Source organism: Lissotriton helveticus, chromosome 6, assembly GCF_964261635.1.
Source record: "Lissotriton helveticus chromosome 6, aLisHel1.1, whole genome shotgun sequence".
NCBI lineage: Eukaryota > Metazoa > Chordata > Amphibia > Caudata > Salamandridae > Lissotriton > Lissotriton helveticus.
The window spans coordinates 1,075,049,100-1,075,070,323 of NC_136067.1; the positions used below are offsets into that span (position 1 = coordinate 1,075,049,100).

The 21,224-nt window shown below is 37.4% G+C and overlaps 1 protein-coding gene across 1 annotated transcript in view; it reads right to left on the bottom strand.

The window, feature by feature from the left end:
* The window catches only part of THBS2 (thrombospondin 2), a 647,479-nt gene that overhangs the window by 259,216 nt on the left and 367,039 nt on the right, over positions 1-21,224 (bottom strand). The window contains exon 17 of the mRNA XM_078648724.1: positions 18,908-19,142. Coding sequence (XP_078504850.1) covers positions 18,908-19,142 — 235 coding nt within the window. The remainder of the gene's footprint in view (positions 1-18,907; positions 19,143-21,224) is intronic.

The following is a 21,224-nucleotide window of genomic DNA, read 5'->3' on the forward strand; positions in this document are numbered from 1 at the left end:
ATGGTCTACTCCGGTGGTTTCTACTGAAACTTCACCGAGTGCACCTCCAATTAATGAAGCTCCTAAACTTTATCCAAATAATTGTGAAATCATTGAAACTCCTAGAAGACCAGAATTCGAGAATGCTCGAAATGAAGGTAGACATTTTACAATGGCTCCAAGAGCAAGAGAACCTCCAAAAGATTATACAAGAGAGGCAAGAAATGTTGAAGATGTTGATTATAATGAATATTTAAGATCTAAAGAAGAATTAATAAAAAGAATGACAAAAGGCATGGAAGCTGTGACAGTTCCAGTAACAATTGGTCCTGTTCAGCCCGTATTTGATCAAAAGGAAACAAACAAAACTGGTTTAACTATTCCTTTAAATACAGAAATTCAAAAGGCTGCTGAAAAATTTTATTCAGACTTATCTGAAATAAACTCTTCTAAATCGAGAATGCCTGATTTAACCTTTAATGAGGATTTATCTCCAAAAACACCAATGGGTGCTATATCAGATATAGGGAGTCCTGAAGTCAGGGTAACCACACCAAAACTAGATGTGGCCAAATTAAAAGCGAATATCGAAGAATTAATAATTGGAACAATTGGTCCAGATAGTTTAAATTACTATCGAGATGATGAACTACTGTTCATTTGTAAAAGCATACAGTGGAAAACGAAAAACAAATATGATCAACTAGAGGATCTAGCAGCAGAACTTGAAATCGATGTGAGTAAACAAAAGAATTTTGCAAAACATTACAGATTAGACTTTTCAGAAAGTGACATTGAGAGTTTAAACTCAATGGGAAGAATAGTTCATATTAAAGATTTGATCGTCTATATCAAAAAGCTAGGAGAATTAAATAAATGGAGAGTAAAATGGACGAAAAAGAAGGAAGATGAAAGATTGGAAAAATTGTCAAAACAATTTCCAATGAGAGAAATTGCAGGTGGAGGATATGTTCATGTCCCTTGGTCGAGACAGGACATTCTGTTATTTACAAATGACTTTCCAAAATTGAGGGAGAAACCAGTTGAGTGGTACAGGCAAGTCGATAGATTTATCAAAGTATCAAAAGTTCTGTGGATTGATTTAGATGGATTTTTTGATATTGTCGTTCCATCTGATCTTTGGACAGAATGCAAGATATCGATTAGTTGGCCAAAAACAGAACCTGAGCGAATCAAAGAAACAGGTGCTCCAAATCCACTTGTAATGGATTTTTATGAAAAAGTAATTGTTTGGATGAAAAACAAAATTCCACCCAAAGAAGTCGATTGGGTTAAAATAGAAAGAACAGAACAGGAAACAAAAGAATCAGTTCATTCTTTTTATGAAAGACTACTGTTAATTTTTAAACAATACAGTGGTTATGAAAAATTAGATGAAAAAGACATGAGCCATTTTGTCTATAGATTTGTTTATGGACTAAAACCTGAAATTGGAGAAATGATCAGAAATAGTATTGTCGGATGGCAATCACTATCTGTAGATGATATTCTAAGAAAGGCTAAGTATTGCAGTGATGAAATAGAAGTAAAACAGAAGAAGCTGAAGGAGAAAGCCATGTGGGCTCAAGTAAAAGTGGCTGAGCAACAAATTGCCAGTATGGGTAATAAGAACACTAATTTTGTTCAAACTGGGAATACAAACCAGATACAAGGAAAGTTTAAAGGTAATAATTTCCCAAAGAAATTTAGCCCAAAGATTGAGGAGTTGAAACAAAGATTACCTTGTTTTAATTGTGGCGAAATTGGACATTGGAGAGACGAGTGTCCTCATCCTCCTAAAAACTTAAAGAATCCCTTATTGAATCCACAGATGCAGAATGGTGTTGACCTGCAGCGACAGCTACAGATGCAACAGGGGTTAAACGAATTTAATATTCAGCGACAGTTACAGCAACAGCAACAACAACAGGTGAATAATCGTCAAGACCAATTGCCACAACCACCTTTTCCGAATTGTGGGGGAGTTCAAAAATATAATCCAAACGTGGGATTTCAGGGAAGTGAACAGGTAATAAAACCACAAAAACAGCAAAAGCAGCAAAGGGTTCAAATGCAAAATGCTTCACAACAATTTTTATTAGCAGAAAGTCAAGATAGCGATTCTGATGATTATTGTTGACGGTGCCCGAGAGAGGAGGAAGAGTGTGTTGTTGGAGCCACTCTTGAGGTTGACCAGTCTGGTCCTTTTGTAAACGGGAAAGTTAATGATGTAGACATCACTTTTCTAGTGGACACTGGTGCTACCCGTTCTACTGTTAGATCAGTGGAAATTGAAAACCTACCTCTCTCTGGGGATACCATCCAAGTTGTCGGAGTAAGTAATCAACAAATTAAAACTGACTTAACTGATCCAGTACCAGTTGAAATTGGAAACTACAGAGATAAACACAGATGTGTGGTTTGTAATAGTAGTCCAGTAAATCTATTGGGCAGAGACATCCTATGTAAAATGAATTGTAGAATATATTGTTCTCCTGATGGAGTTGAGTTACAAACAATGGAGGAAGATGGTTTATACAGAATGACAATGATGATGATGGAAGCAGAAGAAACAAAATTGTTTCCTGCATTTGAAGAAAAAGATTTACCTGAAGAACTCAAAGAAACAGTGAAATCTGAAATATGGGATTTTACTGGAAATGAGATGGGTCTAATGAAAAACGTAGATCCAGTAAAAATTACATTGAAACAGGGAATAGAATTTCCAAACACTCCACAATATAAAATGAAAACAGAAACAATTGAAGGTATTACACCTATAATTGAAAAATTAATCAAGCAAGGTGTATTAAAAGAAATGGAGAGTAGCTCTTGTAATTCACCAATTATGGGAGTTAAAAAGTCTAATGGAACATTTAGAATCGTACAAGATTTGAGAAAGGTTAATCAAATTGTCGTTCCATGTTGTCCTGTGGTTCCAAATCCAGCAGTAATTCTATTTCAGATTCCACATGATGCTGAATGGTATACAGTCATTGACCTTTGCAATGCATTCTTTACTGTTCCCTTACATCCAGACAGTTATGAAATCTTTGCTTTCAGATTCCAAGGTAAGACCCTCGGATGGTCAAGAATCCCTCAGGGCTATACAGAAAGTCTTTCAATTTTTAACGAACTGTTAAAAAGATCATTAGAAGATCTAGACTTACCTGGTAGGTCTACGCTAGTGCAGTATATTGATGATTTGTTAATAGCTGCAAAGACAAGAGAAAATTGTGTAACAGACACAATAATTCTGTTAAATCGCCTTGCAGAAGAAGGACATAAAGTGTCCCCAGCAAAACTACAGTTTTGCAAACAAGAAGTAAAATATCTTGGTCACAGAATTGCAAAGGGAAAAAGACAAGTAACAATAGAAAGAATAAAAATGATTCAAGCAATGTTACCACCAAGAACACAAAGACAGGTAAGAATGTTCTTGGGAATGGTTGGTTACTGTCGACAATGGATAAGTGGATTTTCAGTAATTGCAAAACCACTACAAAGACTGACAAAGTCAGATGTAAAAGATCCAATTATTCTCAATGATGCTGAGATGGACTCTTTTGAGAACCTGAAAAAGAGCTTATGCCAAGCTCCTGCTTTAGGCATGCCAAATTATGAGAAAGATTTTGAACTGTATTGCAGTGAGAGAGAAGGATGCGCATTATCTGTGTTAATTCAGAGACACGGAAATTTAAAGAAACCTATTGCATACTTCTCTGCAGTTCTTGATCCAATTGCAAAAGCATTACCAGGTTGTTTGAAAGCAGTTGCAGCTACAAGTATCAGCCTCGAACAAAGTGAGGGGATCATTATGGGATTTCCTGTGAAAGTTTTTGTGCCTCATTCAGTTGAAATATTATTGACAAGAGGTAAGACTCAACATTTAACAAGTAGCAGATTGACAAAGTATGAGAAAATCATACTGGGAGCAGATAATGTTTCGATTTCAAGATGTTTAAATCTGAATCCTTCTACATTACTGCCTGATTCTGAAATTGTTGATGACATTGAAACAGAACATGAATGTTTAGATGTCATGGAATTTTGTACTAAACCAAGAAAAGACATCAAAGACAGACCTTTGTCTGAATCGGATTTTGTCTACTTTGTAGATGGCTCATGCTTAAGATCCGAAGGAGGTGTCTTAAAAGCTTCATATTCAGTTTGTACAGTCGTAGATGTTGAAGAAGCATCATGTCTTGAAGGAGTTCGTTCAGCACAAGTGGCTGAATTAATTGCTTTAATTCGTGCATGTGAAATATCAAAGGATATAAGAGTTACCATCATTACTGATAGTCAGTATGGGTACGGAGTTGTGCATGATTATGGACAACTCTGGTCACAGAGAGGATACATGACATCAGCAGGATCACCAATTAAAAATGCAGTTTTCATTAGGAGATTAATTGAAGCAATACAATTGCCAAAAGAAATCGCCATTGTTAAGTGTGCAGCGCACACTAGAGGAACTGATTATATTTCCAAGGGAAATGCCTTCGCAGATGAAACAGCTAAATACTGCGCAAGGAAAAATTATTCATACAATCGGGAGAGGAGTAAAGAAACTGATTCAAATTCATTAATGTTAACAACTGTTGTAGAAACATGGCATGAGATTAGAGATTTACAAAATGAAGCAGAAAATGAAGAAAAAGACTTATGGTTAAGATCAGATTGTAGACCACGTGAAGAAGATGGAGTGTGGGTTTACAAAGATGGCAGAGTAGTCTTACCAAATTGTTTGATTGCTGACATGGCCAGATTATATCATGGTCCAGCACATCTGGAAAGAGATTCTATGGTTAGACTTTTCAGAGAAACATGGTTCAATACCAAGTTTAGAACTATTGCTGAATCTTTTTGTCAAAGGTGTTTGTCATGCCAACAAATGAATCCAAACAGAAAATCAGTGGTGGGGACAGGAATAATTGGTCGAGAAGGTGGTCCCTTTACCAGGTTACAAATGGATTTCATTGAAATGCCCTTACACAATTGTTTGAAATATGTACTTGTAATTGTGTGCTTATTTTCAAGATGGGTAGAGGCTTTCCCTACACGACATTGTGATTCAATTACAGTGGCAAAACTAATGCTCAGAGAAATCATCCCAAGATACGGTTTTCCAGTCACTATTGAGAGTGATGGAGGAAGCCATTTTGATAACAAACTGATGAAGTTAATTTGCGAAGCTTTGAGCATTGAGCAGAAAATACACTGTGCATACAGACCAGAGGCATCAGGAGTAGTTGAACAAATAAATGGAACAATTAAAAACAGAATTGGAAAAATGTGTCTCGAAACAGGTATAAAATGGACTGATGCTCTTCCACTTGTTTTGATGTCATTAAGAAGTACACCAGATAAAAAGACAGGTTTGAGTCCTCATGAAATTTTAATGGGAAGAGTTATGAGGCAAGCTTTTGTACCTGTAGGTAAACTGTTGAGCATAAATGACAGTGCTATTTTGGATTACTGTAAAAGGTTATCTGATATGGTAACTTCTGTGTCTAATCAGGTGGGAACTGAAGCTCAATCAGATGAAAAGGTTTTGACACATGATCTGAGACCCGGCGATTGGGTCAGAACGAAAGTACATCGGAGAAGGAATTGTCTAGCTCCTAGATGGCAGAAACCTAGGCAGATAATTTTGATCACTACTAATGCTGTAAAGTGCAGAGGATTGAAACGTTGGATTCATCCTAGTCATACTATTCCAGTACCAACTCCTGAGAGTTCTGATGTTGAAAGTGATACCACAGACGATTCTGATTCTGAGGCAGAAGGCGAAACAGAAGGTGAAATAATTCCAGATTCTGAAGATCGACAAGAAAGTCGACATCTGGAAACTGTGCCAGTGAATGGAAATTTGACAAGAAAAGACTTGGAAATAATTGAAATAGATTCTGAAGGTGAAGAGAATCTGTCAAAAGGAAAGATAACTGAGGATTCGGTTGTCTCCATTGAAGACAAAGAAGCAGAACAAAAAGAAGTTTCAGACCAGGAGAGTATCGAAAGGCAGAGAACAAACTCTGAAGTAAGGAACAGAAATCCGAAATCTGGGAAGTTGGGGGTAATTGAGGAAGAGGAGGAAAACGAATTACCAAGTACCAGTGATGGAAGACAAAGTGAAGTTCCTGAAGGAGTGAAATTGCCGAATAGAGAAGTTCCTGAGTCAATTGAAATTTCAGACTACGAAACTGAAGAAAGTGACGTGGAAGGTGAAAGTGAAAACAGAAAGAAAAGGACTTGGAAGTCAAAATCAAATAATTCTGAACCAAAGAAGAAGTACGTGAGAAAAGCAGACTACTGGCCAGGTGGAAGATTGAGAGTCAGATTGATCAAAAAGCCAAAAGAACAAGTTGAAGAAATTAGTAGTCAAAAGAGTCCTGGAAAAGAAGTTGGAGTTGGAAGAAAAATTGAAGTGATATCGAGAAAAGGGAAGAGAATAATAAGACCAAACCAAAAATACAAGTCTCCTGAGTGGACTTACTTAGTAATTCCACCTGTTATTGACATATATGATAGTAGTGAAGAAGAAAACGAAATCCAAGAAATTAGTGACAATGATTGAAGTATAGAAATATTAAATTGGCAAAAGGCTGAAGAATATTTGTTAGTTGACACAAGGTCGAAGAAAAACTGTTTAGTTGAAGAAAACTTATGTATGACATAAGGTCGAAGAAATCTTGTCTAGGGTTTTAAAAAAAATAAAAAAAAAATAAAAAAAATATATATATTTTAAAAGGGGGGTGTAAATATAAATTTAGAATTTTAAAATTTTTTTTTTTTTTTTTTTTTGAGGCTAAAATTAACCAAGAATGCCTTATGTTAAGGAGAGCACTTCAAAGTGTTCTGTTTTTAAAAGATGCTGTAAGATGACTCTGGTGTGTCTGCTCATTTTAGTTCTGCTCTGGTTGGTTCTAGCTGTGATTATCCCTTTGGAAATGAATAGAGAATTACACAAAGTTAACATAACAAGCAAAGCTCTGGTTAGCCAAACTAAACATAGTGCGTCTACAAAAGTTATTGATCATCAGCCTAACATTCATCAAGATAAATCAATTGGTGATTTCTCAAGTAATACATTCACAAAGCTATTGAGTGAATATGTTAAGGTAATGGATGCAAAAGACTGCTACGTCTGCGTTAAGTTACCTGCTTCTGTTTCTGAGGGAGTAACATATAATATGCTTCCTCTCACTTATGCTGTAACATGTAGTGTATTAACTAGTTTATTTTATCAAACTGGACGTTTAGAATATTACTATTCAAATTATGATGAAATTTTTGCAAATATTAAGATTGATAATGCTTTAAATAAGCATAAGAAAGCAAAACAAATGAGAGAATTTTTCCTTGTTACTAACGAACTCACTTACAAGTATGCTTACAAGAATAATCTAACATGTAAATTAAGTGCTGAAGGAAAGAAATTTTTGAATATGGTTGAGGAGAGAAGAGCAATTTATAAGAGGAATGAATTAGTCAAGCAGACTAAGTCAAGTTTCTGGCAGAAAGAGGATGAGAAATTAAATGGCAAAATGCTTGAAAATATTGCAATTTACATAGTTAAACCAGTTAGTGGAAAACTTTGCATTAGAAGAGATAATACACTTTTTGATAATTATTTTGTAGGTGCAAGTAACTGTGAAGATACTTATCAGATTTTGGGAGGTTGGGGATTTAAAGGTGGAAAAGATCCTATATTTCCTGGGATTTATTTTGTTTGTGGTGACAAAGCCTACTACAACCTTCCAGACCACTGGTATGGAACTTGTTATGTGGGAATTGTTTTTCCTAAAGTGTTTCATGTTGACAGAGATTCAGAAGGATTGTTTAAAATTCATAATTATGTAAATAGGGTTAAAAGAGAAACTTTTACTGAAGTTCTGGGAGATATTTTTCAAGCTGTAATACCTTTTGTTGGTATAACCCTAAATGCAGGGAGAATCAGAAAATTGTCCACTATAGTTGATAGATTATCAACTGACACAGCTGATGGATTTCAATTAGTGAATGTTGAAGTTATTGCAATTAGATCTATGGTAATACAAGACCGCCTTGCTTTAGACATACTCCTAGCAAAAGAGGGAGGAGTCTGTGGCATTTTACATGTACAACATTGTTGTACATATATACCTGATGAAAGTAAGAATATTGAAATGTATATTAAGAACATTACACAAATGCATTCAGAGATAATTCCTTTAGAAGAAGATGATTTTACAGGGAAACTTTCAAAAAGGTTTCAAGCAATTAAACTGGTTTCATGATATTGGAAGTTCAATTCTTGGCAAGATTCTGGCACCTTTGATTATAATAGTATTCATTTTTATTTTGACCAAAATAAGTTGTTTGTTACATAAAAGAAAGAAACAGTTGAAAGAGAAGAAAAGAATCTATAAACTCAGAAAAGAAGAAGAAAGAGAGATCGAATTACAGGAGTTACATAGAGAGCGTTATGCTAATTCCAAAGATTATGCAGAAACAGACTTTTAGGTTTACTGATACAAATGAATTTGAATCGATTTCTTAGAAATTTAAATTATCAAAATTTTTAGTGCTGGTGTGGTGATTTGTTAATCACCAGATGAGGGAGTTGATGGAGCGAGATAGAAAACAAAATTTTGTTTAATCTCGTGAAGTTACATTTCCATAACATGAATAATAATATTCATGATTTATGATATGTCGTGCTAATACAACTTAGATTAAACTTTACACATGGGGGGACTAACATGTGTGCTCATAAACGTGCATAATTGTTGCATCTTTTTGTTCGTGCAAAATAATAAAATAATTTATTGTTTTCGTTTTTGTCATTACTAACTGCTGCAAACTTAAAAGAAGCATGTGCTTGTTTTGCTTTTCCTTGTCTGTGTGATGTCATTTCTACTATTCTAGGTGCATATAAGTCTCATGGAATAACGGAGACTGGTAGATATAAACGCTGCTTTATTTGTTTGCAATGGCTAGATAACATTTTGATTAATCGGGTGGGTTAATTAATTAGTAAATCTTGGGGTGGATACAGAATCTACATTATTTCTTACATTAATACTTTTCTTGTGTTTGTTTTATACTAGAAAGCTTAAGTTGCCTGCTTTTGGGCCTAGTCACTTGAGTCGCAGAAAAGAGCTGACTTGTAATTCTGCAAAGGTCACGAGACGCCCATTCTGAATTATTCGTCAAAAGCTGCGTTCACAAAGCAAAAACTAACGTGCTATCGTCATTCTGTCGGACATGGCCAAGGTCGAAAAAGAACATTTTGTCAGTCCTTAACTTGGCATCCGCGGAAATCAATTGGAAGTCAATGGACGCTGCGAGAATGACTTTATACAATTGTTGCAATACAAGGAAGCTCCTGGTTGCACTCGGAAGGGACAATGGTCTCTAAGAAATGTGACTTAATGGAAGTTTTGAAAAGTGGGTGACATGTCACTTGTCACTCTCAGCCAATGGGACGTCGAAGATTTCTGAAAACTTTCCTTTGCGTAGTTTAGTTAGCGTAGAAAGGTATAAAAAGTCATGCCCCTAGGGATGGGCTGGCTGCTGCTTTCTGACTTTCCGATGAGGGTGATGTGCTGTCGGACTTTGCGTGGAGCACGTAAGAATCCTCAAAGAACTTTACTTTAATTTCTATCTATTTAGCTCAGTTAGGGAATTAGGTTTTAGAAATGCTAAACTTTATATATTTACTTTAAATTTGATTCACTTACTTAAATTGTATTTTCTCACATTTCTTTACATTCATGCTTGCTTCAATGCTAATAAAATTCATTTATAAAACTATCAATTTATATACCATAATTTAGTAAATAAATCTTACTTTTGACAAACAAGCTGGTCTTGGTTATTCAGGAGTGTAGGTTACTATTAGCTAGATCACGTCGCCAATGGTGGTCATTTAAATGGTTAAGTTTTATTCTAATGACAATATTCTTTTCGCAGATGTATAAAAATGTATATAGTTTGTAGATAAAGTGTATATAGATTTAATCTGACCACCTGATTCAGTAGGCCCAAAATATGTCAGGTTTATAAATGGGTCCATATTTAGTATAGAATTTTGTTTATAGGTTATGAAGTTGGGTAGCGTTGTTTATGATATATTTTCTATAGGCCGCTGGATCACCCCCAGCTACGCGAATCTTTTCGTGGGCTGGTGGGAGGAGCAGGTTGCCCTAGCAGGCGAAAACCATATATGGGCCAAGTATATCGTTATCTGGCGTCGGTATATCGACGACCTCTTCCTGGTGTGGAGGGGCTCCTCCACACAGGCTAAGGAATTTGTTGAAGGACTCAACATCAACAATCTCAATCTTAGATTTACATCTGATATCAGTGAGAGGGAAGTGCATTATCTCGATCTAAGAGTCTATGTACACGAGGATAAATTAGAGACATGTCTTTACCGCAAGCCAACTGCTGGCAATAGCATTTTGCACTTTGACAGTAGTCACCCTCCCAGTTTGATCCGTAGCATCCCATATGGGGAGTTACTGAGATTACGACGGAACTGTTCTCTGGACTCTGAATTCGTCAGAGCTGCAAACGACAGCATCGCCAGATTTCTAGCAAGAGGCTATGAACAATCTCTCCTTGATAATACTTATAGGAGAGTTCTGAGAATTCCTAGAAAACATCTAATTGCTCAGACGTCTCTATCAACTGACGACTCAGATTCCAAAATGAAATTCCGTCTGATAACTACTTACTCTGATGAGGTTTCCTAACTAAGACAAATCCTCACGAGGAACTGGCACATCTTACGAACAGATCCTATTATAGGAAGTGATGTCCCAGCCAAACCTCTCATAACTTTCAGAAAGTCTAAATCGATCAAAGACAATTTGGTACGAAGCCATCTTATGCCATTGCCACCTAAATCCACAGGAACACTGAAAGAGATGAAAGGATTTTTTCCCTGTGGGAAATGTCGAGCTTGCGAAAACAGTAGAAGGACACTATCCTACAAGGTACCAGGACTCAATGAACCGAGATTGATAAATAAATTTATCACATGCAAAACACCCTTTGTGGTGTACTGTTTAGTTTGTCCCTGCGGTCTCCAGTATATCGGAAGTACAATGAATAACGTGAAACTCCGGATACTGGAACACCAAAGGGCGATCATGAACAAAGATGCAACCTACCCCGTTGCTCGTTATTTTGCCGAAAAACATGGAAGTAACAGGGAACTATTACGTTATTTCGGCATTGACCATGTGCCCCTACATCCCAGAGGAGGAGATAGACTACTCAGTCTCCGCAGACTCGAATCTAGATTTATAATAGATCTACAAACCAAGAACCCAATGGGATTAAACATAGGGGAAGAATTAACAGTACATCTCGGCAGATAATCTATAATCAAAGATCTAAGAATTTGAGTACATCATTATACACTATGAAGCTTCCTAGCAGAATCCAGTATGAACATATGTATATAGTTTCCTGAATCTTCCCTTTCTCCTTCTTTCTTTCTCAATTAATTCTAATTTGATTCAATCTTTCGACCTGCGGACTAGCACTTCGAATATTTACATGCATTTTACCTAGTGTTGATCGAATAGTATAATGAAAATAGAATTTTGAAATTTGATCCTAGGAAAATGATTTTGTAAATAAGATATGATATGTATATACATACTTGTTTAATGTTCTTTATAGTAATCTCTTGTCTTTTGAGATCATCTTTTGTAAATATTATCTGAGGTGCTATTTTTCAGGTTATTCTCCGGACCACAATTAATTATATGTTACCGGAGTTCTGCCGATACACGGCTAGATCGTTTTTTGTCTCTGATGTATATTATTCGGCTTTTCATAACTTGGTAATAGAGTCAATTCTCTTGGTTTATTTATGCCAGTTCAACACTGATACACGGCGATATAGTTTTGGTGTTCTGGCAGTGGTAAAAAGTCAGTATGAGACACATATTCATTTACTTTCGTAATGTTGCGATTCTAAAATGCTTTACATAAGAGAAACAGCGTACATGAATTTAGTATATGCATTTATTGTTTATGTGTAATTCGTATAATATGGCTGCCACACTTAACCCATTTTTTGGTTCATACGTTCAAATGCTTTATTTTGCAAAGTCCGCTTTCTGTTTCTATGGGGACGTTACAAATAAGCGTCACAGAATGAGTGCCGGCGACACTGAGGAAGGACTATTGTCCGAAACGCGTCTGTCATCAGCTTTGCCGTGTGCTAAATAAAATCTGTTGCCAAACCCGGAGTGCTTACTTTCTCTTTCCAAGACGGGAGGGAGATTCAGGAGTATATATATATACATATATATATTGCTGCACACTTTTCGTATCCCGAAAAAGAAAGGCCGGCACGCTGGTATCCAATTGCAAAATTTTTAATCACCAAACCCCCCTGACCCCTTACAGACGCGTTTCGCCTTCACAGGCTTCGTCAGTGTAACATTACTGTGTGGTAAAAATCACCATTTTAAAGACATTGGTTATCCACCTGCTTCATTAACATAAACGAAGGACATCTTTTTTTAAATACATTGTAGTCGCCATTTTGTAGTGTGCAAATAGCATTGCTTTGCTTACTCTATCATGGTGATTAGTGTAAAAGTGCATAGTGCTCAGTTTAAAAACAAGTAACATTATTTCAATAATTCAATACTTTTTTTACATTCATTCAGTTAATGCAGTAACTAGGATTGGGATACACTTTGGGTGTTTTAAAAAAAAAAAACCATTTCTTTCCCAAGTTATCCTCTTTGTGTTATTTCGCCCTGAATGGGCGTTCAGTTAAACAGTGCAAAATCAACAGTACAAACCAAAAACACAAGGCATTGGATGTCAAAAAAGGAAGTGAAGCTGTTATTCAGTTCTAATTCTTTGATTAAAGTTTCCTTCCCATTATTGACTCCATCGTGCTTACAAGTGAACCCAAGGTTCTTCATTGTTGTTCAAACCCCAAGGAGCTATCGTTTTTAAGTTAATGATGTGTTTTGATTCTAAGATGCGAAGGGCTTTTTCCCTATCACCTCCCCGCTCTGATTTGGGGACCTGATCCATACAATAGTAGCTTAATTTTTCCCACTTGCTCTGATGGTGTGAGGCAAAGTGGCGGGCTACCGGATATGCTTTGTCATTATTGGTAATGGCCCGCATATGTTCAAGGACCCTAAGTTTCGCGGGTTTGATGGTACTACCAATATATCGTAGTTTGCATGGACATATATATATATATATATATATATATATATATATATATATATATATATATATATATATATATAAATATATATACATATATATATATATATATATATATATATATATACATATATATATATATTCACTGAAAAAACCATAGGTTATAAACCATATATAGTTAGGAATTAGCATTTAAAAAACCTTACTTTACTCACACAAAACCATTGAAATTCCATATATAGTTAGTTGTACTAACTATATATCGCGCACCCGCAATCCACTGCTGATCATGTCACATATTACATCATTCATGACATGGTCAGTGACATCACTGATGACATCACTGATGACATCTCAAATGACATCACTGATGACATCACTGATGACATCTCAAATGACATCACTGATGACATCTCATTTGACATTACTGATCACATCACTGATGACATCATTCATGTGATAATACGATGAACCTCTTCAGACTCTAATATAACCTTAGATACACTCAGTGTAAACACAGACTCACAGATTGTCACTCATCCATGAAGTTACACACACACCTAGTCAGTCATGCAAACAATCAATCACACCTCCATTTCCTTAACTATACAGTTAAACACACCTTACTTATTCAAACATATACTAAAACATATTTACTCACTTATACAATCCTGGATACAAGTTCACATTGATCCATACAGCCACTCACACATTCACTGGCTCTTATGCACAGTTATTTATATATGTCAACTCTCACATGTACTGTATTTTACATATGTACTTACTTTGACATGTAGCACTGAGATATCTATTCACTCACCAATACAGTCATGCACACAGTCAACCGCCCATACAGCTGTTTCCACATGCACTTTTGAACCCATACATCTATGCAGAGAGTCATACACCTCCCAGCCACCCATACACACTCTCAGTCTCCCATACAAATACTTGGGCAACCAATCAATAACCCATATAGTTAATCATATAGCTACTGATCAACACATGCAGCAGTTTACAGAACAACAGACATAATGATGGACAAATTAAGACAGTTTAGTCACTAACCCATGCACTCAGTGAGACACATTTAATCACTCACTCATACAGTCAGTCATGCACCTACCAAATCCTTTGTTCAGACACTTCTACATCCACTCATTCTTCAATATGTAAGACATATTTTAACTTTACAGAAACATACAGTCACTGGATGTTGTCATCAGTGATGTCATCAGTGATGTCATTTGAGATGTCATCAGTGATGTCATCAGTGATGTCATTTGAGATGTCATCAGTGATGTCATCAGTGATGTCACTGACCATGTCATGAATGATGTAATATGTGACATGATCAGCAGTGGATTGCGGGTGCGCGATATATAGTTAGTACAACTAACTATATATGGAATTTCAATGGTTTTGTGTGAGTAAAGTAAGGTTTTTTAAATGCTAATTCCTAACTAGATATGGTTTATAACCTATGGTTTTTTCAGTGAATTTTCAAGGTTTTGTAAATGCTAATTCCAAACTATATATGGTCTATAACCTATGGTTTTTTCAGTGAATATATATATATATATATATATATATATATATATATATATATATATATATATATATATATATATATATATAACATTTCTATGGCAAAATGAAACCCCTTATTTTGTTCCTTTTCAAATTAAATGTATTAAGTGTTACCACTTTATTCCAATCAAGATGACTTCAGGTGTGCCATACTTTTGTCATAAGTAAGACTGTTAGCGTTCTAGTTGTTCTTTAAAACACTCTGGGACATTCTGTCACTGGGCTATAGTTGGGCTACATCTGGCTGATATTTGGGCTACATTTGTTTTTTTTTGTCTCTGGCGGCCATCTTTGGGCTACATTGGGCTTCATTGGGCTTCATTGGGCTACATTGGGCTACATTTGGGCTCCAACATATATATAGCCCAATGTAGCCCAATATATATTTTTCAAAGTTAATTTTCGTAAAAACCACTGGAGCATATATCTTGAGACATAGCAAAGGCACATCGGGCTACCAGTCCCTACAATTTTGCCAAGTTTCGTGGAAATCCATTCAGCCGTTCGAGCTAAAAGTGAGTCCAACCGCCCTATGGAAAACTCAATGTTAAAAACACGTTTTGGGACCCCCCTTTTTTCTCGGCCCCCGCTTTACGAAACCCCCCCAAATTTTCAGGGGCTGCTCAGAAACAAAATGTTCCATTTTCCAGAAAATTTCAGCCAATTCCGTCCTCAAACGCCAAAGTTATTCAACATAGAATTTTCAAAAATCCCATAGGAAAAAAATCCTAACTATATATACCTACTGGCGACCGCCAGTAGGTAATATATATATATACATATATATATATATATACATATATATATATATATATATATATATATATATATATATATATATATATATATATATATATATCCTTTGTTTCCCCTCCATTACATTTAGGTGTGAGGATCCCAGCCAGGATACTCCAAAAAAAGAGGCCTTATGGGCAACAGTTGTGCGCTGCTTCATGGCTTCTGTCACCCCATTAAAAGTCTATTTAAAACAAAATACATAGCGGCATATGGATGCTTCACATTGTATTTCATCATGAGTTTCCTAAGAAGATTTGCTTTCCAGATGATATGAATAGGTATTTTCTTGTATCCACCATATGATTTGTACTCTGCATACTGTGAACTGAGTTGCTTTCAGGTGTCTTAAAAAGAAGTTGTGGGTGCATTTGGCAGGACTTGATTGAGAGCTCTGGAGTTGAGGCAGAGTGCAGTACTAGTTTTGCACAGTGCCTGTCAATGGGCCCTAGAGGTGTCAAGACTACATGCACCTCCAAACGTTGGCCTCTCCTCAAACCACAGAGAGTGATGTGTGAAGCCAATAACATCAGCTCTATTCAGGTGAATAAGCACTATTAGGCAGTTTCTGTGACTTACCAGAATTAATACAGAGAGAGGGCTTTGGGTCGTCTCACTTCAAACAATGCTTTTTGTGGGGCGTTCATGGCTTCCCATTTCTTGGATGGACTGTCCATCAAGACCATGGCATGCATATCTAAATTGCAAATCTGTCTTAAGACCCCACATATGGTGCTGTATAAGTGATTTGATTTGATTTTGATTTGATTATGGACTTGTAGAGAGCTCGAATGCCCAAGGGCGTCTTGGCGCTAAATGACTATGCTGCAGAAGTGGAAAGAGCCGTGCGACAGCCAGACAGGACTAAGCTGAAAAATGCCAGGTCTTCAGATTCTTACAAAAAGACAACAGTGAGGGGCTGTTTTTTAATTCTACAGGTAACTTGTTCCAAGCTTTCAATAGGAAACTTCTCCTCCCATCTCAGTTGTTTATATCTGGGAGTTTTGAGAAGCTTAGCACTGCTTGACCTTAGAGTCCTAGGAGGTTCGTAATGTTGTAAATTTCTTTTTAGGAAGTGAGGGCCTGATCCATGCAGTGTTTTGTAAGCCAGGCAAGCTGACTTGAATTGAATTCTTTTTCCTACGGGGAGCCAGTGGACACCTCTCATTTTATGGGCCACTGGTTCGAACCTCGGGATATTCAGTACCAGCCTGGCTGCTGCGTTCTGAAGCCGCTGTAGTTTTAATAATAACTGTTTTTGCAGCCCTACATATAGTGCATTACCATAATCTATTTTTGAAAGAGCCAGCAAGGTTACCAGGGTTTTTCAGGTGTCAGGAGGAATATATGGTAGCAGTTTCCTGATCAGTTTTAGCGTGTACCATACAGAGGAGGCAAGTTTATTTATTTGTGCCTTAAAAGTAAGTTTGGAGTCGAATATAACCCCCAGATTCCTTACGTTGTCCACCGGCGATGGGCATCTGCCGAGACTGTCGGGCCACCAGTTGCTTGACCAGATGTTAGGTTCAGCCCCCAGTAGCAGGACCTCTGACTTATCGACATTCAGCTTTAAGCAGTTAGCCTGCATCCATTGACTGACCTGGTCCATGCAATGCCTGAATCTATCCGCTTTCTCAGTAGTGTTGTTTGAGATTGCCACCACTATTTCGGTGTCATCAGCGTAAGAGACTGGGATGAAACCACAATTTCTATTGATGTTGGCTAAAGGGGCAACATATATATTAAAGAGGTAAGGGCTCAGTGAAGAACCCTGGGGAACCCCCCAGGGCAAGCTGAAGGACCTTGATACATATTCCCCAAGCTGAACCGAGAAGGATCTTTCACCAAGAAAGGAGGCCAGCAATGCGATTGCCGATGTATGTAGGCCTAAGTGAAAATGCACCTTCTTTTCACGTTAAGTAAAAGCTTGGAGTAGTAATTGCACTAATAATTTGTTGCTGAACTCGCATGCATGGTCGGAAACTTGGCACACATAGCCTGGGCTGCGGCGCACAGAGACCATACACTGCCACACATATAGGAAAAAAATTAGAGGGAACATTGGTGACAGGAGGCAAAAAATAATCTGCCAATGGCCTGGTGTGAGCTATTTAGCTGCGAGTCAATCATACTGTGCCCGACCACGCTTGTCACAATTTTCAATTTACGGCACTTTCCTGGTTCTTTAAATTTTAGAAGACTTGTTGGAAGTCCTGGGTGGGGCTTTTTCCTAGCTATACAACAACCTGCCCAGGTTGATTAGAGATCTAGTCGAACCTATTGAGCTGACCTCAAATCACCCTTTGCTCAGTATTTTATTGTCCTCATGATGACCTGCCAAATCATGAAAGGTCACAATGTCATCAACAATTCCAGGGCTGAAAAATATTTTTTTTGATGGAACTTTGTGCAGGAAACATCTTGCACTATCCTTCCCTTAGAAACAATTACCTGCATATTTTGTGAAACTTTCATGTTCTTTGTGCTGTTTTTCTTTTCTTTTCTAATTACCTTATTGCACAGCCCTTTTGATTTTTCTGAACACTGTGTGTTCGCCCAACACATTGAGGAGTTACTCTGTAAATATATATGCTGCTTATGACTGTATGAAACAACATAAATTCTCTTCTCAGCGTATTTTAGGTCACATCATTCATTGTTGATTTGCTGCGCATAACAATACAGTCTTTATGTAATGTACAAAGGTTCATGCATCACCTGACACAATATCTATCGGGACGGTGTTGTATGCCTATGCATGCAAAACCTACAGCTCTGCCAAAGTAGGAAATTAATAGTATAGCAAAAATGCACATGAAATAAACACATGTAGACATATGTACCACACAAAATCACTGAACATAAACAAATTCACAGCAATGGATGGGTCAACTAAACACAGTCCACACCAAGCTAGCCATAGTGTGTGTTTAGTGCAATGTCTGGTATGAATGTAAGTATGTACATGGCATATTGACAGTGGAAACCTAGCCCTGAAGCAGCGGAGTGCCTTGTATGGTCAAGGAAAAGCATAAAGTCAACGAGAAACAGGATAAGAAGCTGGATTGTGGAAGTGAATGTATTGTGATGCAGTGTTATTTAAAGAGGTGAGTTTCCAACTCTTTCCTAAATTGAAGCAGGGTTGAGGCACACTGTTTCCATTATTTTAGAAACTATTTTCTGGCTAAACCAGAGCATATATAGAAACAGAGATCTTTGAGCTAAGTCCTTCACTGATGAAATACTGATACTATTTTATATATTATATGTGTTATTTAATATGTTATTCTTTACTAATGTAGGAGAAGAACACATTAGGGAAGTCATATTGAACAATGCTTACCATCTGAGTCGAGCTGATCTGGGTTGTATACAAGCCGACAGTTATCCCTGTCATCAGGAACTCCATCATTGTCATCATCCGAATCACATGCATCACCTTTCCCATCCTTATCATTGTCAGCTTGATTTCCATTGGGAACATAAGGACAGTTGTCTAAATTGTTCTGATGACCATCATCATCGATGTCCTCATTATTGTCACATTGGTCACCAACAAGGTCGTTATCCACATCGGTCTGGAGAAAAGGAATGGAAATCATTTTAGAACATTGCTTCTTATTAAAGGCATTAGCTGATACAATCAGTGACATGAATTTGAAAGATGGGAACCATCTACTTACTTGAGAGTAACACCGTATCCACTCTAAATATAAAATATATTTGGTGGTGAAGGAATATCAGGCCTGAGAAATGTTTAATTACACATGAATATGACTAAGAAGATATGTTGAGAATGGCTATGAATCAAACCGTTTCTCAAAAAAACACTTTAAACTAATTTTACAACACACACCTATTGAGATTTCCAGAAAACAAACATTACTTTAGGTTTTGTCTCTGCAGGAGAAATAATGTTATCACATCCTCTTTACAACACTCATACATTCAAAGAAACAGTGCTGGCATGGGCAATGGGTGGCATAAGGTGCACTGAGCTCCAAATGGGAGCGCTGGCACTTAAGCTTTTACAAATTAGGCACTGGTTAGTGGCATACAACAATCATGCCTTTGAGGCTGCTTTGATGGAAAGTAACTCCCTGTCACGACACGCATATGAACCCTGACCTGTTTTCCGCAGGTCAGTTCATGCGAGGAAGCGATTTGATGATCAGGAGACTACAAATCCCATGAGCACGGCGGCGGCACGTTACGTCGACAGAGGAGTGGAAAAGCAATGAACCTGCTTCCGCTTCTTGGACATTGCCAAGTATTTTGTTTCTCTTCATGGCAGATGACTGGAAGCTTGGCCACCAAGCTCTTAATCGGTTTCAAGAGCCGTGGTGCAGAGCTAATCTTTGGAGCCGTGGTGCACAGCTAATCATTGGAGCCAGGGTGCGGAGCTGAGTACAGGTCCGGTAAGGGTGCGGCGGCACCTAGCAGCATCGGAGCATTATTTATGCATTGGCTGTTTGAGTGAGTGCATTTGGGAAAACATTAGCGCTACTACCAAAAAAGCTTTTCAGATATCCAAGGCATTCGATTAGATTTATGTTTGGCCATACTTCCTGAACCCTAGCGCAAGGTGTCCCTCTCCGTTGGTGAGATACATGTGTGTTGTCTCTTGTGAGTGGTAGGGGTACCGGCGCAGGGTGAACAGAGTGAGTGGTGACGTCACCCCCATGTCGACTCATTATATGTGAAAAGTGTATGTGCGAGCTTGTGATTCTAGTGTGGAGATGTTCCCCTCCCGTTGGAGAGTTACTACATTCCGTTAACTCATGCGGAGGGGAACCGGACTATAGACAAGGAATATATATTCCAACTGGTGTTTTGTCTCTGGGTGAAGAGAAACAGAACTACTTTAAGATACAATGCATGTGAAGAGAGATTTCACATGAGCTTTATAATTGAGTATCTTATACAAACCCAAGGGATTGGGTCTTGCTAACTTTTGTGTTGTCTTGTTTATGTTACTAACAGGGGATTGTGGTGTGGGATTCTTTCAAAGCGAGCTGGGAGGGTATATTATTAGCTTTTCTAATTTTAGTAGGAAGCAAGTAAGATAAATGGGCTATATCGTAAATTGTCTCAGGTGGAAGGAAAACATATGGAGAGGATCTCCAGAGGACAAGAGGATGGGCATATATTATTGGAAATCAAGGTAGTTAAAGCTGGGATAAATAGTCATTATACTAAGAGGGTAGCAGAGAGGTTTCAGGTACACAGAGATTAGAGCTATGAATATGGTGAGACGGTTGGAAATATGTTAGCGTTGCATATTAGACAATGAGAAGGTAGGAGGAGCATGGAGAAAATTAATCGGGTGATGGTACATATGTAAGGGAAACCATTGATATTATTTCAGTATTAAAGGGATTTTAACAAGCATTATAGCAGGAAGATACCCCTTTTATCAGCTTCGAGGGAGAAGAAGAAGGGATCAAGGAAGGTGGGAAAGTGTTGGTGCCGGATTTTAGGAAGGAGTTAGAGGCAGATATTTCTTTGGAGGAAGTTATGTCTGCACTGCAATCATTGGCTATGGGGAAGGTGGCTGGCTCTGACAGAATCTCCCTTGAGCTTTACAAGATCTTGCAGGTGGAATTAGTTCTGCTGCTATTGGATCTGTTTGTTGGGGTTTACAGCAGGTATCTCCACCA